This window comes from Metarhizium robertsii, assembly GCF_000187425.2.
Source record: "Metarhizium robertsii ARSEF 23 chromosome Unknown MAA_Scf_7, whole genome shotgun sequence".
NCBI classification, from domain to species: Eukaryota; Fungi; Ascomycota; class Sordariomycetes; order Hypocreales; family Clavicipitaceae; genus Metarhizium; species Metarhizium robertsii.
This window is the reverse complement of record NW_011942215.1, coordinates 1,203,832-1,230,022: the sequence shown is the minus strand read 5'-3', so window position 1 is coordinate 1,230,022 and position 26,191 is coordinate 1,203,832. Positions and strand designations below refer to the sequence as shown.

General features: G+C 50.5%; 9 protein-coding genes across 9 annotated transcripts; 5 read left to right on the top strand and 4 right to left on the bottom strand.

Annotated features, from left to right (window-relative positions):
- Positions 1-3,258: 3,258 nt before the first annotated feature.
- On the top strand, positions 3,259-4,403 carry MAA_00604 (Fatty acid hydroxylase; the record flags this gene model as incomplete). Its single annotated transcript, XM_007818602.1, has 2 exons — positions 3,259-3,512; positions 3,611-4,403. 2 exons carry the CDS (start codon positions 3,259-3,261, stop codon positions 4,401-4,403), a joined length of 1,047 nt encoding a protein of 348 aa, XP_007816793.1.
- Positions 4,404-5,106: 703 nt separating this feature from the next.
- MAA_00605 (uncharacterized protein) lies at positions 5,107-5,493 on the bottom strand (the record flags this gene model as incomplete). Its single annotated transcript, XM_007818603.1, has 1 exon — positions 5,107-5,493. The coding sequence occupies one exon, from the start codon at positions 5,491-5,493 to the stop codon at positions 5,107-5,109; it is 387 nt and encodes a 128-aa protein (XP_007816794.1).
- A 644-nt stretch (positions 5,494-6,137) lies between these two features.
- MAA_00606 (Ribosomal protein L28e) lies at positions 6,138-6,932 on the top strand (the record flags this gene model as incomplete). The annotated part of the gene is made up of 4 exons (XM_007818604.1): positions 6,138-6,192; positions 6,266-6,360; positions 6,553-6,677; positions 6,761-6,932. 4 exons carry the CDS (start codon positions 6,138-6,140, stop codon positions 6,930-6,932), a joined length of 447 nt encoding a protein of 148 aa, XP_007816795.1.
- Positions 6,933-8,260: 1,328 nt separating this feature from the next.
- On the top strand, positions 8,261-10,113 carry MAA_00607 (cation diffusion facilitator family transporter; the record flags this gene model as incomplete). Its single annotated transcript, XM_007818605.1, has 3 exons — positions 8,261-8,398; positions 8,454-8,537; positions 8,614-10,113. 3 exons carry the CDS (start codon positions 8,261-8,263, stop codon positions 10,111-10,113), a joined length of 1,722 nt encoding a protein of 573 aa, XP_007816796.1.
- Positions 10,114-13,843: 3,730 nt separating this feature from the next.
- Positions 13,844-14,577, bottom strand: MAA_00608 (H/ACA ribonucleoprotein complex, subunit Gar1, eukaryote; the record flags this gene model as incomplete). The annotated part of the gene is made up of 2 exons (XM_007818606.1): positions 13,844-14,409; positions 14,526-14,577. The coding sequence occupies 2 exons, from the start codon at positions 14,575-14,577 to the stop codon at positions 13,844-13,846; spliced, it is 618 nt and encodes a 205-aa protein (XP_007816797.1).
- Positions 14,578-15,544: 967 nt separating this feature from the next.
- Positions 15,545-16,579, top strand: MAA_00609 (memo-like protein; the record flags this gene model as incomplete). Its single annotated transcript, XM_007818607.1, has 2 exons — positions 15,545-15,696; positions 15,760-16,579. 2 exons carry the CDS (start codon positions 15,545-15,547, stop codon positions 16,577-16,579), a joined length of 972 nt encoding a protein of 323 aa, XP_007816798.1.
- A 2,403-nt stretch (positions 16,580-18,982) lies between these two features.
- Positions 18,983-20,380, top strand: MAA_00610 (Target SNARE coiled-coil domain protein; the record flags this gene model as incomplete). Its single annotated transcript, XM_007818608.1, has 4 exons — positions 18,983-18,999; positions 19,130-19,260; positions 19,333-20,106; positions 20,163-20,380. The coding sequence occupies 4 exons, from the start codon at positions 18,983-18,985 to the stop codon at positions 20,378-20,380; spliced, it is 1,140 nt and encodes a 379-aa protein (XP_007816799.1).
- Positions 20,381-21,316: 936 nt separating this feature from the next.
- On the bottom strand, positions 21,317-22,039 carry MAA_00611 (uncharacterized protein; the record flags this gene model as incomplete). Its single annotated transcript, XM_007818609.1, has 1 exon — positions 21,317-22,039. One exon carries the CDS (start codon positions 22,037-22,039, stop codon positions 21,317-21,319), a length of 723 nt encoding a protein of 240 aa, XP_007816800.1.
- A 1,225-nt stretch (positions 22,040-23,264) lies between these two features.
- Positions 23,265-23,852, bottom strand: MAA_00612 (glycoside hydrolase family 18; the record flags this gene model as incomplete). The annotated part of the gene is made up of 2 exons (XM_007818610.2): positions 23,265-23,354; positions 23,433-23,852. 2 exons carry the CDS (start codon positions 23,850-23,852, stop codon positions 23,265-23,267), a joined length of 510 nt encoding a protein of 169 aa, XP_007816801.2.
- Between the last annotated feature and the right edge of the window lie 2,339 nt (positions 23,853-26,191).

Here is a 26,191-nt window from a genome sequence, read left to right as displayed (position 1 = left end):
CCAACACAAACTGGTTGAAAGCAATTGTCGAGTCTTGTAACGTCGGTGCTGTTATGTTAGTACTTGCCTGACGGACTGAAGTTTGAGCGAGTGCTTTTAAGTTGCCCGACTGCCCGCGCACCAGGCAAGTATCACACTGCAACATGTACATACTTTACATAGTACACACATGTACAGAGTGAAGGGGTGGGGCGTTGCTGGTCTGGTAGATGCAGCTGCATGTGGCAGTATTACCTTCAAATGTCCGGTAGTTCAAAATGCCACGCTTACTAGACCAAGGTAGTTAGAATTAGTTAGAGACGGTGACTGGGCCAACACCTCGATTGATGATCCCGGTGTGGATTTGGGCTGGTTGTCCACTGAGCACGCTTGTATTCTTTCTTCTTTTTGTCCCTTGCCTTTTTTGCCTCCGTGTTGGCTATTTAGATACCTAGGTAGGCACAATTGGCTATCTACTTGATACTTGAAACACTCGGGGTACGGAAGATTCAGAGTGCCCCGATTCTAGAAATACCTTACATTCATGAGACGTAGCCATTCACATACACTCAGGAATGGCGCCAAGAGCACTCGTCCTGTGGCACCACACATGCGAGATCGTCATGCCGCTGGTGGTGAGATGGATGCGCACACACACATTGTGTCCGGTGTGCTTTCTTCATTTCGAAGCCGTCCTACGCTATACACACCCTGGTCAGGACCTTCAACATCACCTCGTGTGTCATCCACCCAAAGTCGTGGCTGGCAAGTCTTGTCTCAGTCAGTCAGTCAGCGGCCACGGACTCCCAACTCACACACCCCGGACCCGTGAATCTGTCTGAAAAGCTGATCATCCCGTCGATCCCGCCGTCCTGTCTCGTCTCACCGAGCTGGGCAGCACAGGAACGCTTCCCTACCGTAGCAGCTGCGCCTCCCAGACTGCATGAGCTGTCGGTGTGAGGATGAGGATGCGTGCACGGTGCTTTATTCTGTGGGCTGCTCCGGCTTGCCAAGGCGCCAGTTTCTGGCATCTCTCTGCCGAACCGGGTGCGATACGACGGTTGTAAGCGTGCATGGCATCGGATGAAGTGTCTAACGCTGCAGACGTTGTCAAACACCAGGATTATGTCACTCCCCATCTTGGTAGACAACTGGTTTGTTAAGGCCATGGAGTGCTTCGGCATAATGCAGATCATGTAATCTGCTGCGACATGTGACTTGTGGCTCTCATCTTACGGCCTGCATCTACATAGAGTTGTACGGATGTCCCACCGCGGCCGTGCTTTCACGTCGCAAGTCGTGGAGTAAAGACGAACCCCTGGAAAGGCGGTATTGCGGCATTGGTGTGTTCTGGTTGTTTCAGTCTTCAGGTTGCACGTGGACAACAACCTACCCTATCGAACTGACGTGGCCCAGGTGCTTCGTTTGGTAGATCCCCTGACCGCGATGTCTACAAGACCGGGTTTCAAGATTCCGGGTTGTTTCCCAGGGGCGGCATGTGTAATCGACCAATGTTTCCTGTATGAGCACACCGAGGCATCGGATATTGACAGAGCCAAGACCGGCCACGAAAAGCTCGGTGCGAGTGATGATTTGTACGGCTAAACAGCATAGCATGAAACGTCATGTCTGGCAAGTGTGTCTGTTCCCCACCCGTTCAAGTGTTACCCTGATCCAGGTGTCGTCAAGGGATGCAACGGAAACGAGCTGCTCGGCGACAATGGCAATCTCCGACATAATCACCCAAAGTTTGCAGGCGCTATGTATGTACAATGTAATGGGTAAAAGGGGCGTATTTGCAGATAAGATATGGGACAGTGCTGTAAAGGCTGGGCGGTAGACACCGGTTGATAGCCGGCAACGTTCAAAACGAGCAGTCTAGCGGCTCCCTTGCCTAGCTGCCTGGCAGACTAGGCATCAAATTGTTTATCAATCAGCACCAATGTTATCATCACCAGGCCTCATTGCGACCCCTTCTCAGGGAAGTCCCTGCCGAAAGCGGGGCCCATCGCATGGCTGGCACGATAACTATAAGTACACGCCACTAATCCTACCTACTTGAATACTTAAGTACTTTCAATGTTCGCGTTACCCCGTACAGCTTGTCTTTTTTCTTCAAGGGGGGAGGAGGAGCGCACAATGCTCATAGAGTCTGGTGCCAGTGACCATGCATGGAGAATACTACACCTCACCTGTGTATGCTCATGTACTAGGCATATAACAATGTCTGATTGTAGATGCAGTAGATTAAGCTTACGTTTAATAATGATGATACTACTTGGTTAGCCTCAGCATAACGCTGTGATTTGGTGCATTCAGCTAACAGTGTCCATGAAATTGCATCATTGATGTAAATCTACTAGCTTGACCTACCTGCATACTAGTATTAGGTACTTGTACTTTACGTATCGGACCTGGAGCGCTCCGATGTCCTCATCATGCCACTCTCTCAAGCCGGAACTCTGCCTGCCCGAAGCGCTTCAGGGCCCATCAACCCAGGGCGACCAATCGAGCACGCCAAGTAACTTGCGCACTATGCGGGTTGTTTGACTACTCCAGCAATTGACCAGAACTGCTGCAAGTGACGATGGCAGAGCCAGGGGCCCACGGTCTATTGTGAACCCTACAAGTGATCGGTACGGTCTTGCAGACCTCTGGCATGATTTCACTTCTTTTTCACCGTATCGACATGGCGATTGCGTCTAATGCCATGGTTTGATATCTGGTGGGATGCCTTTGAGGCAGCCATACATATTGTTGTATTAAAAGGCGATTAGACCTAGAGCGACAGCGAGCCGGCTCATTGGATAATAAAATAATTCAACTACCTACATCTAAGTACGGAGTACCTACGTTAGGTACTTACTTTATGTAAAGGGATTGACTGGACCGTCCCCTGGCAGCAACGTCTCGTCGGCACTGTGCCAGGCCCCGTTTTTTCGCATCGGTGTCTAAACTCCGAGGAAGCGCTTTTTTCTTTGGGCCAACTGGTCGGGGAATTGGCCCACCTGAAGGGTTGGCAGCATTTGTATGCAATAAAAGTTCCAGGTGTCGCCCCCGTTGGCAGTGCACTGTCGATTCAAGGTCAACACCACACACACCACACATGCATACTTCGTTCATGTGCATTCTGTGTGACCACGACTAACGTCCTCTTGCTGTCAACACTAACAGCTCGGCTTGAAGATACCGCTGCACGGAGACCAGATATCCTCTTTGCAAACCCCTACATCAAATCAACCCACCCTAAGATCCAAACAACTTCAATCCGTCGCTGCCATGGATATCGTGTTGGAACTCACGGATACCTTTATTGCCGACTACGCCTACGCGTATTTGTATCCATTTCGGCCGGACCTCTACGACTTTCCCCATGCGAATACTGCGAATTCTTCTACCCATACATTCTCGTCATGGACTTATAAGCCTGCCACCCAGTTCTTGCAAGTTCAGCCGTCTCGGGCTGCATACATGAGCTCCTTGACTCGCGAAAACCCCTATCGTCAACTAGCTACACTCTTCTTTATTACATGGTACGACTTGCATCTCCTTCCCTGGGCCTTCTTCCTGCAAGCATGCTCTTGAATTATGCGCTCTTGTCCACAAGCTAACGTGATCTTCCGTGTCGCAGGTTTTTCGGCATTCTGGTGTACTTCATATTTGCCACCCTATCTTACTATTTGATCTTCGACAAGCGTACTCTGAACCATCCGAAATTTATAAAAAATCAAATTTGGCTCGAGATCAAACAGGCCAACAAGTCGATGCCGTTTATGGCTGTCTGCACTGCACCCCTATTCTTGCTTGAGGTCCGAGGCTTCGGCAATCTTTATGACACGACGGAGGAGGGACCTGGAATGTGGTACAACATCCTACAGTTTCCCCTATTCTTGCTCTTTACCGACTTTTGCATTTACTGGATCCATCGGTATCTTCACCATCCGTTAATTTACAAGCATCTGCACAAGCCTCACCACAAGTGGATTATGCCTACGCCGTATGCTAGTCATGCTTTCCACCCTCTGGACGGATTTGCCCAATCGCTCCCATACCACATCTTTCCATTCATTTTCCCCCTCCAGAAAGTCGCTTATGTTTTCCTGTTTGTCTTCGTCAACTTTTGGTCTATTCTCATTCACGATGGCGAATATCTCACCAACAATCCTATCGTTAACGGTGCCGCCTGCCACTCTCTGCATCACTCTCGCTTCGAGGTCAACTATGGGCAGTTCTTTACTGCCTTTGACCGTCTTGGTGGTACCTACCGCATGCCCGAAGCTTGGATGTTTGAAAAGGAGAGGAAGATGTCAGAGAAGCAGTGGAAGAAAGAGTCCAAGACTGTAGATGAATTTGTCAAGGAAATTGAGGGCGACGACGAGCGTACATACGGCCCCGCCGAAGAGGAAGCCAAGAAGACCAAATGAAGAGCAAAGGTCATGACTTTTGGTTCATGCATTCCGCAGCTACCTCTCTTATTCTGCTGTTGATCTCCACATACAGTCTCTCCGTACTGCTGCAAATCTAGCCACGAGAGTGGTACAACAAAGGAATGAATACGACAGAGAAAGACACAAGGGGAACAGTTCGAACTGTACATATTTTGTATTCACAAGCATAGATATCGACCAACCATGGTGTTAATGCGGAGGCTTGCGGCGGCGTTTGAAACAAGGTTTCTGGATTTTCTTTGAATGACAATGTATATTCCTATAGCTCAAGATGAACAAACTCAGCGGCAAATGCCCTCATAATAATCCTAATATGCATACCTTAACTCCCTGCGTACCCGTCCCAAATACTCGAATAACTAAGGAAATCGGTCTGTACAAAGATAGAATTGATTGGAAAGACAGGAAACAAGGCATGAGGCTTTCTGAGACTGAGGTGGAAGAATACATGTATGACTAGGAAGCCAGGAAAAGGAGAAGTCAAAAAGAGCGGAAACAGCCGTGCAGAGAGACAAGAAGAAGGGCAAGGAGAGCGAAGGGGCGAGAGAAGCTCAGAGCGGCACATGGGCAGCCTTTATTAAAAAAATTTAGCCTCGATTGGCCTGGAATTGCTCATCACGTAGACGAGCACTGAGAAGAAGTCGACTTCGATTGACTTGTTGGAGCCGACCACGGATGATCAGGAAAAGCTGACAAACTTGGGATCTCTAGGTCGTCCGTCGGGACCAATGCCGTTTGCTTTGAACCGGTTCTCCATGTAGGCCTTTCGAGCCTGGTCAAACGTCATCCTCCTCTTCTTCATCAGTTTCAGAATTTCGGCCTTGCTTGCATCGTCAAGCCCGGCACGACCATCTCCTGATTCTAGGTTGCCAGTGAGATCAAAGTTACTGCTTGAAAGGCCGGCTTCAATATCGCCTGCAAAGGTGCCAGGCAGCCGGGAGTAGATGTAGTCTGCGCCAGGCAGACGGATTTCGGGGACCAAATGCCGCCAATGCGATCGTGTAAGGAAAAGCGCAGTGGCTACCACAAGGGAGAGGACAGAGACACTGAAAAGAATGTATAGCATGGTGCGGGCACCGGCAACTAATGCGCCGACAATTTCTAATTTTAGGGATATTGCGAGTGATGTCGAAACGACGATGCTGCTGGCTGCGGCGTTGCGGACGACTCGGAGCAAGCAAAACGACCTGATGGGGGCAAAGGCGTTGTCTTGACTGCACGGCTCTTCTTAAGCGTGGTAGGGATGTGGTGATCTTGCCATGACAGGCGCATATACGCCGCCTTGTGATGTTTCTCAAGGCGAGGACGCACTGGCAGTGTATTCGGAAGAGGCACACGTATGTGTCGACGTTTACCGTGGCGGATGGTCGTCGGAGTTTTGCCCAAGTGGGCGGACTCGGACTAGGCACCTGACGAAAATCCGGCTGGCTGGCTCAGTTTCTTCTTGGTTTGCAGCTCTCAGTGCTTCATACAAATCCGGCTTCAGCTCATCTCCACCTGAAAGCTCTCACATCATGGCCAAGGCTGTGCTATGTGCTACCAGCCACAACTCCGCCACATACAAAAGCGGGACACATTCAACACACTAAACCGTACTGCGGCAGTTAAGCGAGCCCACACATTAAGAATACCTCACCAATTTCGAGGCAAGCAGAGACTGAGAGTTCTGAGATACCCTGTTACGTCGTCGCAAACCACCGAACCGTCATAATGGCTACCCTTCCGCTTTCCAACATGTCCTCGGACCTGGTCTGGGAGATTGTTCGTGAGTCTTGCCAATACATTTCACTTGAAAGCCGTGGAAGCATCAGACGTGGTTAACATTTTGGGTTTTCTAGGCAACAACAACTGCTTCCTGTCCAAGAGCAACCGCAATGGCGGCGTCCAGTTTTCCCACGACCCCTTGAACCTTACCAACAAGAACACCCGAAAGGTATACATCTGATGGCGGATGCTGAGACGAGGAGGCTGCTTCGTTTTGAAGTCTGACAGCTAACATGTTTGGGAGTAGCACGCTGGTTTCGTCAACGACAAGGTACATTCCACTCGCAATTCAAATTACGGCATATAACATGCAAAAAGAGATCCTTGAGTTGGGGCGAATACTAATATCGGACGTTGGTAGGCTGTTGGTATCATCCCCAACGAGAAGGGCGGCGTTACTGTCATCAGCAAGAAGACCACTGATGCCACCAAGCCCGCCAAGGCTTTCATCAAGACCACCCACGGCGCCAACAAGTCCAGCCGAAAGTGAGTTTTCAACCCAATCAACTGACGGAATGCGTCGGAGCGCTCTTTCTAGAATCGTGGGAACTTACTGAGTATCAAAACAGGACCTACAAGGCCGTTGCCAACCTGACTGCCAAGTCTGGCTACCGCAGCGATCTCCGCTCTGCCGCCGTTGAGCGTGTTTCCGCTATCCGCCGAGCCCAGCGCCCCGTCAAGCCCGAGCCTGAGCCCAAGCTCCGAGGAAACAAGGCTAAGAAGGCTGAGGAGTCATCTTAGGTCTGGGAAGGAAGAAATCGTGATACAGTAACTGGCGTGAGGCTGTGAGAAACCTCATGGAGGTCTTGGTAGTTTCATGATACGTAGAATGGCAGAGAGATGTTCGTGCTCGGGGTGTAAAAAAGACATCTGACGGACTCCCTTTGTCAAACGGCCCGAAACAGGCGTTTTGAACTGGAAAACTAACATACTTGTCCATATATAGTGACCAACGCCCACCGAGGCTAGGGAAATGGAAAAGTTACATGTACTTTCAAACAAAAACGCACCTTGCTGTGTTGTTGCTACTAGTGGTGTGTAATACGACATACTGCTGGATTTACGCAAAAGGCCGTGCGGATGACTGAGGCGCCAAACAATAGAAACTGGTGACGCGAGTTGAACATAGACCTGGCCATTTAGAGCAGTAGCCCACGTGAAGCATGATCAGATATCAAGATGGCCCTCCTTTGGCTGTGGCCGTGAGACTGACGTTATGTCAAAGACTCTTGCGGCATGAGAAAATATAAATTGCTGAGCAGACGGCCCGTGACGTAAGTTGTCCTTGGCTTTAATGATTTGGTTTCACGGCTCTGGGCAAGTTGAGCAGCGACCAGCCATTGCTGGTATGACTTATGAATCATGGCTCCAAGTTACCAACTACTTTAGCTGACTAGCGAATATCAATGAATAATAAATAAGTAAATAAACATGGCTCAAGGATACGGCGACGAAAGCCAGTCCGGAAAAGGACGCCAGGGGCTCGTCAGGATCCAGATAGGCAAGGCGCTAGGATAGCCCTGTGCTGGGTCATGCTCCCTTCACAAGCTATTAATACACTAAGCATCCAAGTCTGTGTGGCCGCTGGTCGGGTCATGGCGGCGGCTCGAGGAGACTCCCAACATTGAACGGACCAGGCCTGGGAGGCGGCACTGGCAGGCGGGCGGGTCCATGCTCGGAACGTAGTCTGGTCTGGTCGAGTCAATACTACGGAGCAGGTAGTACTAGTACTAGTACTCCGTAGTATTAGTGCATGTAGGCTGCAGGTGCTACGGCAGGTCAGACATTGATGTCTGGTGGTGTTTGGTGGCCACGCCAGCATTCCATCCCGGCTCGGCCGCTGTCTTATTAGTCCCGGGTTTCCCTTCACAATTGTCCATCTCTACGTCGACTCCTTTCTCCAACAATTATCAAGCCGAGCTGGGGAACTGCAAGACCACACGGCCCAAGTCTCTGGGTTACCTACTGTCGGCTCTGTTGGCATCGACAAACCGTTCTAACGGACGAATTGCGCACTCGCTGCCTCGTCATTGCGCTCTCCGTTGACGTCCTTCACCTCGCCCGCCACGATGGCTTCCAAGATGGCCTGGTCCAAGAGCACCCGTATCAAGGTCATGATTGCTATTGACACGGCCTTTTTCTTGCTCGAACTGATTTGTGGCTTCCTTGCCCATTCGCTGGCATTAACTGCTGATGCTTTCCACATGGTATGCGGTCGAACCCGGTGCCATCCTCATCCTTCCTTGCTGACAAGCGCCACAGCTCAACGACATCATCTCCCTTGCCATCGGATTGTGGGCTGTTGTTGCGGCCCAGAAAGCAACGACCGACGAATTCACCTTCGGAGTACGTATATATGTCTTAGCTTTACACTTGCAAATCAAAGTTACGAGTATTTTATGCTAATTACGCGACCTTCCAGTGGGTTCGCGCTGAAATCCTAGGTGCCTTCTTCAACGCCGTCTTCCTCATCGCACTCTGCGTCTCCATCATCCTCGAAGCTCTGACTCGATTCGTTGAACCCCCCGAGATTAACCAACCCAAGCTTATTCTCATTGTTGGATGTGCTGGCCTGGTCTCCAACTTGCTCGGTTTTGTTGTGCTTGGTGGTCACGGTCACTCCCACGGCGACGAAGAGGATGGCCACGACCACGACCATGACCATGGTCACCATGACCACGAACATAGCCACGTGGAGGAGAACAGGCCCTCGGATGACCTTCGTAGCGCCGTCGCCGACGAAGGCGGCGTAGTAGGTGACGTGCTCCCAGAAGTCATTGCGCAGCGAGCCGTTGAAAGTCCCGAGACTGCTCGCCGTATCCGATTCGGAGATGACACTGCCGCCCGAGATGATTCAACCAGCCAAAGTCGCGCAACCCCCCAGGCAAGAGGACGTGGTAGACGTCGCTCTAGCAAGTCTGGACACTCTCGCTTTCACAGCATCGAAGACATGAGTATCCATCCTGCCAGCTTCCGCCAAGATATTATTGCCGCCAGCCTTGCCGCTTCTTCTGGGGCTGGTATTGTTGCCGATAGTGACACAAGTGAAGACGCTCCCATCGGCGACTTGGAAGCCGATGTCAACGAAGAATCACCACTGCTCGTAGGCGATGGAAAGGGTAATAATGGAACCATCAACCATTCTCACTCACATTCACACTCTGCATCCCACAAGCGACCCCGCCGAGACTCAAGTGTCCATGACGGCCACAACCACACGCTGCCGAGAAAGGCCGGAGCCAAGGCCAGCGGTCACAACCATGCTGACATGGGTATGAATGCCATGATGCTACACGTTCTTGGTGATGCACTGGGTAATGTTGGCGTAATTATCACGGCCCTCGTCATTTGGCTCACCGACTGGCCCGGCAAACTGTACTGCGATCCCGCCGTGTCACTCCTCATTACTGCAATTATCCTCAAAACTTCGATCCCCTTGACTCGCGCCACCGCAAGAGTCCTTCTCCAGGCTACCCCTGAGAATATCTGCATCCAGGATATTCGCCAAGACATCGAAGGACTTCCCGGCGTTGTCAGCTGCCACCACATTCACGTATGGCAATTGTCAGACACAAAGGTTGTGGCCAGCATGCACTTGCAAGTTGCTTTCCCTATCAACGAACACAGCGGCGAGAAATACATGCAGCTCGCCAAGAGAGCCAGGAAGTGTCTCCATGGCTACGGCATCCATAGTGCTACCATACAGCCTGAATTCTGCCTAGATCAACAACACCGACACGCAGGTGATGCCGCGGCTCTACGAATGGACGGCGGTTTAGACGGAACTGGCGAGAATGCATGCCTTCTGGATTGTATTGACGACTGCAGAGGGCAAGGTTGCTGTCCCAGCGGTGATGCTTCGTCCAAGGCATCATCGACACGCCGCGGCAGCGACTCAATACATGGTGGTGACGGGCATTAATATCAAAGAACCACAGACTAATACACGGCCCAAAGCGTTCGTTTTAAAGAAATTGCTATTCATGTATCCAAAAGGATTAAGTACTAAAACTAAATATAGGCGATTGTTTTTTTTTTTTTCCATCAGGCTTTATATCTAATGACACCCAGGAATATAGAGCAACAATATTGGCATAATACGGTTCGCGTACAGATATGCCGTTGTGCAACATGATGAGGTTTGGCAAGACACGGCAGAAAGAAAGGTGAGGTGTGACGAGGCGGAAGTGCAGGCGAGCTGAGATGGAATGTGTGGTCCGAGTTCGGGAAATAGAGTGAGTGATGTGGCGAGACTCCGCGAGAGTCATCAAATAGCGCATGTTCATGCGGCAACAAGAAACTACTAGCAGTTTGCTCCTTCCAAATGTGGAATGTTCTTTGACGTGGAGCTGCCGACTCGCCAACTCGCATCACCTTGCATCGTGTCGCACCATCCGAAGTTGATTGCTCACGAGATCAAACACGGGCCATCCGCACCCCGTAGAAGCGGCAGAGCACGCTGGCATGGTTTCAACGTTTTGAGAGCGGTCGATGCTGCTCCCATTCCCTCGGAGCCGCAGTCTTTTGTTGCCGAAACTCCAAGCCACCGATCATCAGAGTCCGGAAACCGGGGGGGCTTGACAGGGCTTGTTTGGTTTCCCTCGCTGAATGGGTTGGGCCCACTCACAAGGCTCTGCAAGCCCTGAACGCCATGACGCGAAGGCACCGGACGGGGCTTGGAAGAAGTTTGCCTGCTGCAAGTGCCACGCGATAAGCTGGTTTGCCAAGCATTGGCCACTGGGCTTTAGTGGCATCACGAAACGCAGCATATCTATACAGCTTATGCGGTCATGTTGGGATACCCCGTACATTCGAGCCAGCCTGTTGATTGCTTGGGCGGCTAGGACGAGTCAACAAGTGTCGGGGTGAAATTTTTTCTTTTACGTGCGGCGTGCGACGCTCGAGATCTGCCGTCTGCCCTGTGCTGGTTTAAGTGACAACAGGGCTAGCCTGCATCGACGCCACGGCAAACAATGTCAAATTGGCTTGCAAGCTAGTAATACTAATTCTATCAGAGAACGAGCTCAAGTCTCAATTGGTGCTGGCTTCCCGCCATCACACAACGTCGCCGGTTGGCCGTCACACAACTTGCAGCCGAAGAACCTGGGGTTCGAGCGAAAGGAGTGCTGCGCGTATGTACATATGTATGCACGCAGTAGGATTCGGGGAAAGTGAAGCGGCCTACGGAGTAGTACTCCATTTGCATGTCAGACGCTGATGATGTTTTTCGGGACGATGTGGTTGTGTTCCCGTGTTGCGTGTTTGGCTGGCCTGCAAGACATGGCCGACCAGCCGTCCAATCAGGCCATCTTTGCCGAGCGGTTCTAAGTAAAAGTACATGGTAACCGAAAATTGGCAATCGGAAGTGTTGTTCAGGCCGAGCGCTGCTGACATTGCGTAATTAAGCAGCCACGGGTCAGCCCTGTCATGTCAGCCGGCCAAGCGACATTGACGGAATGGGCCTGGCATTACTCCGTACTCCGTAGATAAATTGCCCAGCATTACGCTACGCAGCTCGCCCTTTGCAGGGGGTGACATTTTGAAGGGATATGTACGTACTACACACATGTGCATGTAGTACTTGGCTTGTGTAGATCACTCGCATTCTGGCCGTGCTCTGTAAGCCAAATATTAGCGTTGTACTAGAACGCGGTGTTAGCTTGACAAGGGAAAACATTGAAGGGCAGACTGAAATTGGTGTGGGTGCCGTTGATGTCAATCCCGTCCGAGATGACTGCATACTGTCAACTGCGCAACTTGTATCAATAACTAACTACATACTGGAGTACTGACAACGCATGTGAATGCAGGGGATATATCACTTCGGTCGGGTACCGACCCCGCATATCAGGCATGTCGTGGGAAACATGATTCAAGACCGCCGCACCATCAAGTTTAGACTTTTATGTACATACTGCCAGTTCGCAGCCCTAGCCTTGGGTAACAGAGCACGTTTAAGGGCGTTAGCTTCCGATTCTTAGTTCTTGTAATGTTACGTGTATTAATGCGACCCAAGCGTCCAAAATTGCTCCCATCCACAATTTCCTGGTGGCCGGTGAAAGCCGAATAAGCATCAATAAGCATCCCGGACGTCAACAAATCATGTCTTCATGGCGCAGTTGGTTTAGCGCGTTGGTCTCATACACTGTTGTCTATGATCAGATGAATAATCTGGGCCATCCAAAGGTCGCGAGTTCGAGTCTCGCTGAGGACATTTAGTTCCACTCCATCGGAGTGGATTATTTTTTTGCCCTGAGCAGATCGTTTTCCTTTCTTCATCCCTTGGCGGGGGTTGATAGAAGCAGGTTATTATGCACTTAAGTATGTACACCACTGTAGTTGCTTGGGGCCCTAGAGGACAATCCTGCCTTTGGGCAGCAATTGGATCAGACCCAATGACTGAAGGAAAAAGAAGCTGTTGATGGGTGGTCATCGAAAGTGAAAGACGGAACTGGAAATATGGGTCGTGCCAGTGCTTTGTTTTCGCGAATCGGTATCCATCATATTCGGAGATGGATCCTCATGATAGACGATACAGGCAGAAACAGCGACCTTAAGCAAAATTGAACCACGATTTTCTCAATGCTGGATCAGCTGGCCGGATTCAATAGCCTCGAGTGAGCTTATAGGCAAAGCGGCTGTGGGTTCTGGCTATTACTGAGCAAAGTGACCTGCTGTTGAGATATAGACCTTCATGCGGCTATGTGAGTGTAAGGGTCTCGTTGAGTTTTTGATTCCCAATACACATCACTAAACAGCCTATTTACTTGTCAAGGATACAGAAATTCGCATGTATGCTCGATATGTGCATGCCACTTGGCATCTTCTGGCCAGGGAGCCGCAACTTCATGCATCGCCAACAACTTAGCCAAGCTCCTAGTATACATACATACCATGTTTGGGAATGATACAACTCCTTGCGTCGCTGTTCTATAGTTACGCTTGGGGCGGTACACACTGCTCAGTCAGTGGCCAGCTTCAGTGATAGGACGACCAAAGAGCAGGGTTAGCAATAGAAAGGACGTGACTTAAAGGAGGGGGGAAGCGAGACATCCTCTTGCAATCCTCGGCTCAGTGATGCCTCTCTCTACTAGTTAGTTTCGAGTGTGATTTCTAAAGCCGTCACTATCAATTTGATCTCGTGTTGAACGGATGAGAGTGTAACCGGCAATCGTACCAAACAGCACCTTAGATGTATAAGGGCTCTCAAGGACTTTGTCCATTGGCCGAGGAGACTAGCTTGATCTATTCAGCCTTTGAAGCCATCCCGGTTACATATCAGCATGGCAGTAAAGCGCAGCAAAACATTCATCTGCGTCCCTGATAATCACTGCAGCCAATGTCAGCCAAGACATTCCAATTGTGACAGCCGCGCCCACAACAAAGCAGACTGTGTGTATAATGCTCGTTGAATTCCATTGTCCCAAAAGTAAAGAACCAACTCTAGCCGTACGGGTGGATGCGTCGTTTTGGATACAGAATAGCTCACAACTATGCCCCCAACTGACCGCACTGGCCCAAAAGAATCTGTCCGTAAAACGCCAATGACGTGTCCCATGTGAAAGCCCCTCCCGAAAGACCAGACATGGGAAGAAACACAAATCAAGTAGTCTTTTTTCACTCCCTCATCTCTTGCCCCGTGAATTCATCCGTTAGAAGCCGCGTCCACGTCCCCGGAAACCACCTCCTCCTCCACGGCCACCACCGCGACCACCACTGAAGCCGCCACCTCCTCGGCCACCACCACGGCCGCCTCCTCTTGAGAAACCGCCTCCGCCGCGACCACCTCCCCGACCACCGCCGAAGCCAGAGCCTCCTCTTCCGCCGCGACCGCCGCCGCGGGGTCCTCCACGGCCACCACGAGCACCACCCGCTCGCTTGGGCTTCTTCTCGCCGGCGACCTTGGGCTTGGGCAAGAACTTGTCTATAGGCAGCAGCTTGTCTCCTCCAATGAAGACCTTGTCGCCGCTCTTGAAGCTCGTGGCTACAATCCCCTCCTGGGGCTTAATCGTAAAGTATACTTCGTTGATGGGTCCGAGGACCTCATCGACCTTGCCAATGGGCGTCTTGTTCTCGAGGTAAATGGGGGCGTTGAAGTAGGGGATCTTGACGTTTGATGAGCGGCAAAACATTTCGCCTTCGACAGCGTGTTCGACGATTCCCATTTCCTGCACTTCGGCAGGGGGGCCTGCGGGCGCAAAGCTGCCGCCTCGTCCGCCTGAGATAATGTCCCGTCAGTGGTTTCTGCCCAGCACACAATTTTTCCTTGCATCTTCGATGCAAAAATTGGCAAAGGGGGGGATGAAGGAAATGTTGGAAAAAATTGTTACTCACCTCGGAAGCCACCGCCTCCTCGACCGCCACCACGGCCGCCTCGGAATGACATTTTGTGTTGCAGAAATACGGTGGTGATTTGCTGCTATGAGTGTGCGATTACATGATTGTCCTCAAGAGAAACTTTTCGGTTTTCGATATCCAGCACGGGAATTTCTTTTTTTCCGCAGAGCTAGCCATTGGCTCTTTTGATTGGCAGGTATTGGCACGACTCGGTAGCGTGTGGGGCGGAAGTGCATGGGTCCCAGTTGAGAGACCTCGTCTACCCTACAGCTGGGAGTTATCCGCACCAAATGGGAGGTTTGGGTCGTAGTGAGATGGGCTTTATGGTTAAATATATTCCAGATCTCGTGTGATGTATTTTGATATAACCTGGGCTTGTCTCCTGGTCTTGTATTTTCCTTGCTGTGCTCACGTATCCTTCTCAGCGTACAGTTGCGAGACTGAACTTCGGGCTCGTTGGGTTGGTCGGTATTGTTGGCAGCATATATAGAACAACAGCTAGATAATTTCAACAATTGTGCGGTAGCAAGGATACCTGAGACAACATAGGCCATTTCTTGAACATATGCTGTTCTCGCTCTTGGAAGCCCACTGGTAGTCACGCACTTGTTGGGACATGATTTTGCCATCCCTCATGCGTGTCTGTCCCTGTAACAACGATGCCGCCGTAAATACTTCTAGAGAAACAATGCACGATGCAGAAATTGGGAGGAACAAACTGACCGATATTTTAAAATAGAATACGGCATCGAAGTTGATATTGTTGCTGCTATTGACTTACACCTTATCCTCCTGGGCATGACATGCGATACCCCGCAGCCGCTCGTGGCGGGGCAGTGACATCTCACTTCCTGCACCATCATCTGAAAGTTTGCCATCTTGCCATTGCTTCAAAAAAAAACAAAAAAAACGTTGTTACTCGAACGCCCACAATTTCGTTCATCTGCCTTGTCAAAAAACGCATTGAGGGATTCATTTTCTAGATAACTCCTTCTATTTCCACACCGAATCTCAAGATGAGCCTTCGCACCGCTGGGAAAGCAGGCTCCTGGTACGTGGCGTCTCCCGACGATCTCGGGAGTGAGCTTGACGAATACCTATCCGATGTTCCAGAAACCGTGGATGATTCAACACTTCCGATACCAGGAGCGAGAATAATCATTGCACCGTATGTATCTGGTCGATTTCTACATTCATGCGAAGAGATAACCCCGCTAATCATCTCGCACAGTCATGCAGGATATACCTTCTCAGGTCCTTGCGCAGCGTGGGCATACAAATGCCTAGATCTCTCCAAGGCTAAACGTGTATTTGTGCTTGGCCCGTCCCACACATACTATCTTGACGGCTGTGCCGTCACCACATATAGCAAATATGCCACGCCATTTGGTAACCTCACCGTGGATCGTGACATTATCCAACGTGTTAAAGAAGCAGCTCAAATGGACGATATTCCGCCATCGCGAGACTCAGCCGAACACTCTCTGGAAATGCACCTGCCCTATCTATATAAACGATGCGAGCAGACCTTCGGATCACCAGAAAACTTCCCCACCATTGTGCCCATACTCATTGGGGACAATAATCGTGATGAAGAAAAGGCCATCGGGCAGGTGTTAGTACCATATTTGAAGGATGAGGAAAACGCCTTTATAATCAGCTCCGACTTCTGCCACTGGGGAGCTCACTTTCAATACATGGTTTACTCTCCGGACAATGATCCAGCGCAGTTGATCAACCTTCGCAGGGGAGACAAAGCACCAGCCGGACCGCCGATTCACGAAACTATTAGACTTCTGGACAAGGCGGCCATGGATGCTGTTGAGAGCGGACACCACGACGTGTTTGTGGATAACCTCAAGTTGACTAAGAATACAGTATGTGGAAGACACCCCATCGGCGTGGCCATGGCGGCACTGGAGCTCCTCTCTGGAGAGGTTGCTGATGCAAGGAAATGCCGGTTTCGCATCACTCAATATCAGCGGAGCAATTTGGTTGAGAAGCCCAGTGATTTCAGTGTGAGCTATGTGTCGGCCTATGCTGTTTTGTAAGACGCGGCTGCTTCTGTTGCAATTGTTTGTGTATTTGGGTCAAGACCACACAAAGCTGGAGGCTGTATTACAAGGGTCTTCTGTTTAGGTATATAGCAGGTAGTTCACTGCATGGTATTATGTGTGGTATATGTGCTCTTTCGTGCCAGTGAATCTTGATGCATAGACGAGAATGTATTTGCATTGAGCTGCTGATGGGGAAGGTATCAGGATTGTGAGGCGCTTTGCAACTGAGCACGTTTTCATGGGCCCGTTGCATATTAATGATTTAGGCCTGATAAGCAAGGCTTGTACCAAACGGCGGCTATCATTCCTCTGTATTTGCACTCGTGTGGAAGCAAAGAACGCCACGAAATTTCTCACCACGGACGAGCTGAAGCTAGCCCTCAGCGTTGAATTTGGTGGCCCGGGTCGTCTATTTTTGTATATGCCGTTAGTGCCAACAAGGCGCTCTCTAGTCACTATGCTTCGAGGCTACATCATAGCCCGTCTGATCCCTAGCGGCCGGTGGCTATGAGAACTGTGGTTAGCCGCAATGCGTTTACATACTCCGTAGAGAGAGCGAAAACGACCAGACGACTTGTTCCAGGATGTACGAATCAGTCCATTAGCAATCAAGACCATATTGAATCGCGTCTCCTTTCTGATCGACATTATGCGCAAACCATGAAGAAAGACGGGAATACTTCCGACATCTTTGGTATGAACAGCCTCTCCACTCGTAAGATTGACTGGTAGCCTGAGTCTCAATGGCACAAAGAGGTAAAAATGCAGTGTACGGAGCAGCCAGCCGAACATAGCCCATCTCAACCGTCATGCTACACATGAAACGCGGCTGATTGATGAGCGCATGTTGATGATCAGTCAACCTTTGTGATTGACGAAAAGACAGACCAGGGTTATGATAAGCACATGGAGCACGCTGAGGCGCCCATTCCGAAAAGACAAAAGGTGGTGGCGGAACTGTCATTGCTATCATTGGTGGGCCGAGTTTCTTTGTCCTTCACACCAATATGAAAATAGCATGGCTGGACGACTCAATATCCGTGGCTGTGTCTCGTCGGTCTTGTTTGACCCAATCGTTGCATGATCCTCAGAGAATCCACAACTCAACAGCCGCGTTGTCGGAACGTTCGCGCCATGTCTCGAAATGCGCTCTGGTCTGACTATGATTGTAGGACACATACTCCGTATGATGGCAGTATCGAATCTTGTCCCCTCTGTCGCAGATAATTCGTGTGATTGTCTGTGTCGGTGCTGGTGGTGCACGGGCATGGCAGAGTGGCCAAGTTGATGCGTGAGGTAAATATCACACTTGACAGGCACAAGAGGAATTCAGCAACAGCAGAATCAGAACAGGAGCAAACTGAGTAAGGGAAGTGTAGGAGCATTCGAAGCCGTGCGACGGTTGTTTGGTGGTGGGTTCTGACAGCGATATGCCCGGTGCCTCAAACAAGGACCAGTTTAACGGTTCTAAGAAATCTGGTCCTCAGAACTACCCAGGCTTCACCAGTACTACTCCCAACGTCGCATGGCGGGCCTGTTAATTGTCCTCACGCAACATTGAGCAAGAACACGATGGCACCTGCCTGTTCAACTACTGGATATTAGCTACGGAGTCATGTCGTTCAAGACCCGCCCACCTCTCCACCAATGCTCTCTCTACGGAGTAGCGTCAGCCAAGAGCCCCAGATGCCCCTGTGCCCCCCTTATGCCCCCCTGTGGTCACCCCCTACCCCCCTTTTGTTCTAAACTTGTCCACCTGCTGGCTGACTGGCTGGCGGCTTCTTCCATCATCTTCAGTTGTTACAAACATCAACACCACCTCAAAGTCACGGCTCTAATAATCTCCGCCCTTGTTCTGCTGCTGACTTGTGCTTGTTCCTTCATCCCAACTACCAGTGTCTCCGAGTCCGCACATTGTTCTTTTCTATCCATTGTCTCGTCGCCTCGCGAGCCGAACCAAGGAATTGGCCCAGGACGCTCAGTATCAGTTGATTTCTCTTTGGGACTCTCGATCCAGAGCCCCGTTCCTCTGACCACCTCGCCCCATTTCAATCCCGTCTACAACTCGTTTATGACGAGCAAGGTGCTCTCCTAATCCGCCATGAATGTTAGTGTTTCACCTATGTTCTCCCTTTTCTTGCTTTCGGTCGGCGTTTCAACATCGATTCCCAATCTGCACTCCTCCCATACAGTAGTATACATTCCCAACAGTCGTTCTGCCTTCCATATTCGGGACCACTGCAGTTTTATTGGATCTTACTGTAGTCGCCGAGTCCGGGACTGGTGGCACAAGTCCTTTACTTGTCGTCACGTCCTACTTTGTGTTCCTTCTACTTACCCTCTACACACTCTCTGAACCTTTCGCTCCAAATCCGTAGGCCGGAACCTTGACTAACAATGGAACGACAGAACGGGTTAGTAATGACTTGTTTTCTTTGAACGTTCGACAGCCTTTCACTCTCCTTGACAACGATTGATTATCCCCGACTGCCCTATAACGCTTCCGCGAGACTTGATACCGGACTAACGCCTGGAACGGAACAGATATGGTGGGCGACAGAACAACTACCAGCAGTTGGGAAATACCTCCGACTATTACCAGGGACAACAACCGCGGGAATTCGTCCAAAATCAGTCATATCGACCCGACCGCGGCCAAAATAGCAACTACCAAGGTAAGAAGCCATGTTGCAGTCTGTGGTGGGCCTACTAAAGAACACGCACTCATGCAACGAATAAAATTACAGGCTCCAACTTCGAGATGGCTCCTCTTCCACAAACCGCTGGCCGAGGTGGTGGCAAGCTGAGTAACGAGGACTTGCAGGAGATCCGAGCTATCGAAGATGAGCTAAAGAAAGCCACTGCCAAGTTCGACGACCTGGGACGATTACAGAATCGATATTTGAACGAAGTTAATGTCGCTGATGCTCGCAACACTAAAGACCGTCTTGATTTTCTCACCTCTGAAATCACTGGGCAGTTTGACGATCTCAGACGTCGTGTCCAACAGCTCAGAGCCCGAACCCAGCAAGACGGCACCTTCCCACCCATTGTCGACACTACAAGAAACAGCGTAACCAAGGCTTTGAATACGTTCAGCGCGATGAAACAAGCCCACAGGAAGCAATATCTAGCAAAGGTTGCCAGAGAATATAACCTTGCTGGACAAGACGCCTCTGAGGAGGCAATCGAGGCAGCCATTGCGGAAGGCGCTGACAGACAGGTATTCGCCCAGGCTATGATGCAGAGCAATCGAACTGAACACGCCCAGAATGCTCTTAATAACATGAGAAACCGGCACCAAGAGCTGGAGAACATCGAGCGTACCTTGGAGCAGATTGCGGAGATGTACCAAGATATGTACAGTATGGTTGAGCAACAGGACGAAGTTGTAATGAAGATTGAGGAGCAGACTGAAGTAGTGAACGACAACCTTGATAAGGGTGTTGGGGAGATAAACACTGCTGTGAAAACGGCGAGGGCGACGAGGAAGAAGAAGTGGTGGTGCCTAGGTATATGCGGTAAGAAATGCTCACATTTACAAGGGTTCTTGCAGAGTAAACTAACAATTTCACAGTGGCCATTATCATCATCATTGTCATCATTGTTCTTATCTACATCTTTGTCATCCGAGGCACTTCAGGTGGCAACAAGAACAGCAAACGGGAGCTTGAAGACCTCACTACCACAGCTGTGTCGAGCTTACGGTCCATCGCTGTGCCGCATACTCGACGATTTGTTCCCCGCGCGACCGTGGACAATGGCTCGCGTCAGGGAACAAATCCACTTTTCTGAGCTCCCAAACAACTAAACATTGAAAGATGAGCTGGTTGTCTCTTTGCCTTGCTTCCTCGTCATAAAAAATCAAAACGAGAAAAGACGATGCAGAGCTGGCTTCTTCAGGAGCATATTTGATATGGGTTGGTGGCAATATCTGCACCGGATTAAGACACAGGAACTGATTGCTTACTTTATTTTTTATTTGCATAAGACACCTCAGCGGGACGAATGTTTTTCCACCTCGTTTTTTTTTCTTTAATTTTTTTTTAAAAAAAGATTGTGTCCACGTCACCATCGACGTATGCCGCGTGTTCATCTATATAACGTGGTTCGTGCCTTTGCAATTCTACCCTGTATCGTCCACTGATTCGGAAAATTGGGATTTCGTAGTGGGGGCGCGAGAAAGGAACAAAAGCAAGAAAAGAGGCATCTAGGAATAGGAAATGTGCCAAGAGTGGTTTTGAGCAAATTCAGATGCGACAATCTTTGTCTGCTGTTTGTGCTTTCAGCTCCGTTCATGTACGGCTAGTAATAGCTGGCCTAGGTTGGATCGGAAGTTTGTTTGTCTTGTGTGGTTTGCACCGTAACTCCCTTGTGGTTTTCATCTTGGGAGAGGGAAATTGGTTTTCATTGTGCCTCTCAGGCGGGATTTTTTTTCGTTTCTCTTCAATCAGGCGTAGTTATGAATACATACATTTGTAATCATGAGGTTACCCGGCCATGTTGCCCAATGACAAGTCAATGCAGTAGGAGAAATCACGGTAAGTATTTGTTGTGTTCGCCTGGCCAACACGAACCTTGCCTAAACGCCTTGAAAATGCCCATTCTCTAAATCCGAATAGCCAATTAAAATATTCAATACCGCCCATTCCACCATGACACCAACCAAAGTGCAAGCGCTTGCTAAAACTTGTTGACAAACATCCGTGTAATCACCCAAGGTCAATCTACTTAGCCGGGGAATTCATCTTCAAACGGTGCTCCCCGCATGGCAGATTCCCCCCCACGAGGCGATCCATACTCATCCTCCGTCTTCGGCCTGGGCAGACTGCTCGCCTGCCGTTCCAGTATGTCTCTTCTCTTCTCGCCCTCGGCGACGACCTTTTTCAACACGCCCATGCGCCGCTTGAACTCGTCGGCTAGCGCATCGACGTTTTCGCGGCCAATGGCGCCGCTGCCCGAGCTGGGCAGGCTGTTTGGCCGACTGCCGCCGCCGGCGTCAAGGGGCTCGCGTTCCACCCCTTCTAGTCGGAGCATCATTGAGGTGTCGCCCTCGCTGGCGTCGTCGCTGCGCTGCACAGAGAGCTGGGAAGCGGTGATGGCAAAGTCTGGGCTGAGGCTGGATGCCCACTGGACGGACCAGGTGCTTGCTTCGGTGGGCGCGAGATCGACCAGCATCGCGCGGTGGTTTGGGTCGTCGTTGGGGTGGGAGAGGATGGAGGCGTCGTCATCGGAGAAGAGGTACTGCACGCGCGGGTGCATTGTGGCTCCTGTGGACGCATTGGTCACCAGGGTGAAGAGAGGCTCGAAGGCGGGCGGAGGAACAGGAGGAGGAGGAGGCGCGGGTTCGGCAGAGTGTTGGATTGACCTTGTTTCCGGATCTGGGAGGCCAGTGGACGGGCTGACTGCTGTGTCTGGCACGGGAGGCGATGGCTCGGGGTCTTTTTCTGACATTGCTGTGATGATGACGAGGTTTTGGACGGAAGTAGCGAGGGTACGCTGCCTGGCAGCTGAGGCTGGATGCGCAGATGATGTGCTGACATGTCACTTGTGCAGCAGTAAGGCTTATCTCCAGCCTATCTCTGCTATCGGCACGTGCCTGGGCATCATTCATTGCCCCTCCATCAAGGGGCGCGCTAGAGTGGAAAGTCGGTTGTTGTCAGCGACGAGTGGCTAGCCCACTTAGTTGCCAACGGGTACTAGTGCTACATGCGATGAAGACGGCAACTGGTCCGTGGGGCACCGTCGTGGCAAATCGACGTGAAGCTTCTCAAGGTTTGTCTACTGCATCCTACCCTTGTGCAGTGGTGATGTGTTCGTCATTATCTCAAGGGAGTCCTTGACAAGCACATGCATAATGGCGTGGCGTCGTTCATGTTGCGTCTGGCAGACATGTTGGAACCCAAAGTCAGAACCCTGTCCACCAGCCCCCAGCATTTTCTTGGCATTTCCTCGAGTTGTTGTCATTGACTCATTGCCAATCGTTGCTTTTCGACTGCGATGAGTTGGACTTGAGAAGTCAACCACTGTCCCGAATATAATTCCTGCCATAGGGGCGAGATTTCGAAAAGTGCTCTCTATACGTCTGTAAAGGTTGGCAGCAGCAGCCTGTGAGCGGATCTAAGGTTTGTTTGAGTATGGCACTGTCGTTCACTTGATAAACTTTTTTGCCCGTCAGACAGAAGCCCAGTTCATTTATGAATGCACAACTCCATGCTTATCAAAATTCTACCCGATTGCCAAGAAACTCGCAACTCCACCTTGGAAGTTACAGTAACAATCGCCGATACACCTTCCTCCGGGAATGTTGATTATGGCTCGACGGCTACGTCAGTGCCGAATCCTTGACAACCCACTGCCAAGAATGGCTACCTTGGTAGTTGCTTTCCGATTTGCTTTGTATTCAGTCATCTTCTCTGGTTCGCCTTGCTAATATCGTGCTGCCAAAAAAGGGGGTTAAACAAAATAGAAAAATAAAATCTACCAATGTAAATGCTGGGGATTTAAATAACGCCTCTGATGCTAAGGTCTTGCCTGCGAGATAAATGGAAAATCCTACGCGACACGGTTCTCGATGATTTATATCTCCAGACCCATAACCGTAATGCAATTTCAACAACGTGCTGCTCACCTTTTAATGTCGTGTTGGGTGCGTGGCTTTTGACGTGTCTCGTTTTTCTTAGGATGTGTGTAACGCACGAAAGCCTGCTGCAACCAGGCTTCTGGATGCTTCTTTAGAGTCGGCCGTTCCATTCCAATAAAAAAGACCCTGTGAACATCTCTTATTAGCACAACAACGGTTGACTTTTTCTGATTCGTGACATGACTCTCGCTGCAGAGTACTCACACCTAGTCCTTTTTGCTTTGCAAATGCTGCCTTCGCCTTCACCGTATCGGGATTATCGTATGTCACGAAACCCCCATCACCTCCCACGCACTGGGCCGAAATGTGTCGTTTATCCACCGACTCTTTACATCCTTTCCGGGGAAGCTGGTTATATTCGAATGTGCCATCATTACCGCCACCCCCCTTGAACTTTTGGCCTGGTCCTGTGGCATGCTGGAAGCTGCGGCCATATGTAGGAATACCAAGCAGAATACCACCCGAAGGGAATCCATGAGACATCAAATGGGCGACGCCTGATGAACCAGAAGGTTCGTCCCGAGACATTGCATACAATTGGGAATGATGGCCGCTTTTCGGTGTCCACATACCGAAGAAGTCGTACGCCATGAGGTTGACGGCATCCAGATAGTCGGCAGCCATACTGAAATCAATGAATTGTAGCACAGTTTTGGTTGCGGGCAGAGCGGCAGTCAGAATATAGCGATCCTCAGGCAAGTGTAATCGAATAGTCGCCAACAAAGCCAAGAAGTCATTGCCTTGTTCGACACTGCAAGGATACTCCCATGCAACTACGAGCCGTGGGAGGCACGGGGCCGCTGATTAGCACTGAAAGCCTTGATAAGCAAGAATATTTTCTCGTGTCGTAACTCACTGTCAATGCCATCCAGCCCAGATGCTTCCACCAGCCCCAAGGCGGATCGGGCCAAATTTTCTCGTAGATGAGCATTCCCAGCAACCATAGGGAAAAGATTCGAGCAGGCTCCTCCCCCAATTGACAATACAACTTGAAGGTGAGGATGTCGTTGTTTGAGGTGCATCAAAGATCCTAAAGCACCTTGTACCCCATCTATGGGAGCTCTGGCATCCGCCCACTCATCGCTTAACTGAGCCACGGCCCACACGAGTCAGTGGAAACGGTTCTAGATGCGATAAAGACTCCTTCTTAGGGGGGAGGAGGACTTACAAACACACCGCCATCTGAGCCTACGCTTGCGTATGCATAGTAGACACGGTTGACGCAACTGTAGTTCAGCATGGCAGGAGTGTCCCCTTGGTATACCCGGTTGTTGGAAAAATATACTGCATTAGTATACATTACTCTCGCAACGCTGGTGGCAATCCGCGATTTACGCGGACGAGAATGGGAGCTCATGACGATGGGAAAGGCAAAGAAAAGAAGTCTTCAACCCTCTACCAAACGGCACATATGTGAAGAGCTGATGTGATATACAGGGTATCAAGGAGACAACCATGACCCGGCTTGTCTAAGAAAAAGAAGTGAAACCGGATGTATATGACATGCTGATGCCCGGGGCTGAAGCCAAGATATGTGCAAGCCACGGGGACGATGATGAATTCGAAGCACAGATCAAGCGAGTCAGGCATCAAAGGTGCCCGGGCCGATGCCCTCTCTCTCTGCTAGAGCCATGTTTAGACTTGGCTGGATGGTCCAGCTACAAGTATTTATACTAGCCCTGATTTACGGAGCAGCAGACGGTGAAAGAATCATGGGATGACGGGCTGAACCAGGCGTGCCAGACAACTCATAGCGCATGTGGAGAATGGAGCGCGGTGGGCGTTTTGAATTGCGATGACCCAAGGCGAAATTTGCCGAGGAGGGCCTGCAAAACCCTGAAAAATAGAGAGACACAATGCATGACATAATTGCGGGGAGTACAAGGAGAATTAGTGGCCGGCAAGATGAACCTAGGATGCCGGAGACAGAATGTGATATCAGATGCAGTCGATTTGTTTGATGAGTCCACACCCAGTTTGACGATGACATGGGACTTTAGAAACCAAGCTTGGCCCAGGGTTGGCGCACTTGTAGGTTGAGTAAGACTTTGGCGAACAACTAGATAGCTAGACGGTCGAAGTTCATGGAGGGTGGGTGGTAGGCAAGGACAACAGGACGCACCTGCATGGAAGTTTTATGACAAAAGATCCTTGTTTCGAGCTGTCGACCGCCCTTTTTCACAACCTGTGACTGCCAACTTGGGGCTCATGTCTCGGACTCTGCCACTAAACATTACCATTTTGGACTCTTGATCGAAGAATGCGTTTGGCTGAGACGTTAAGACGCCTCCGGCTTGCGCACTTTGTCCTGCCGGCCGAGCATCACCTAGCTGGCTGGAGGCCCAAATGCCGCCGCTTTCCAATTGATATGAAAAGGGACCCTGAGGGATAGAGCAGTATCTTGCAGTATCGCATTCAGGGCCACAGGCGCGCGCTGCCGTCGCTGGAACTTCTTGTGGTGAAACCAAGGCGCTGGAAGTGACCAATGAGGCCGTGTTTGCTGATGCGCCAAATACGCAGATGATGTACCGGAAGATTGCGGGCATGGCGCCGCCCTACGGAGTGCGGTCGGCGCTCCACGAGACGGTGGGAAGGGGTATGGAGTCTCTGACAGATCCCAATTGCCTTGGTGGGAACAAGTTGATCCTTTGTGGGTTTTAGGCAAGTATGAACTCGGGAGCCTCCATAAGCCCATGAGAACCTGGGATCTCTCAACACTCTCGTATGCCACTGAGGACTCGGAAAAGCATTCGAAAAGCAGGACTACTCGGTTTGGTCGGCGATGTGTGAGGATAAGACTGAGTAAGACATCGTGCCAGTCGAAACCTCGACGTGATGCTGCCGGTATAAGACCCCTCCTACGTCGGTTAATCTGTCTGAGCTATGACACCGGAAAAAAGACTGATTAATTTGGCTCGCTTTGTTGTCTGCTCTAGCTTTGGCCTGTATGTATGCCTGTGTGA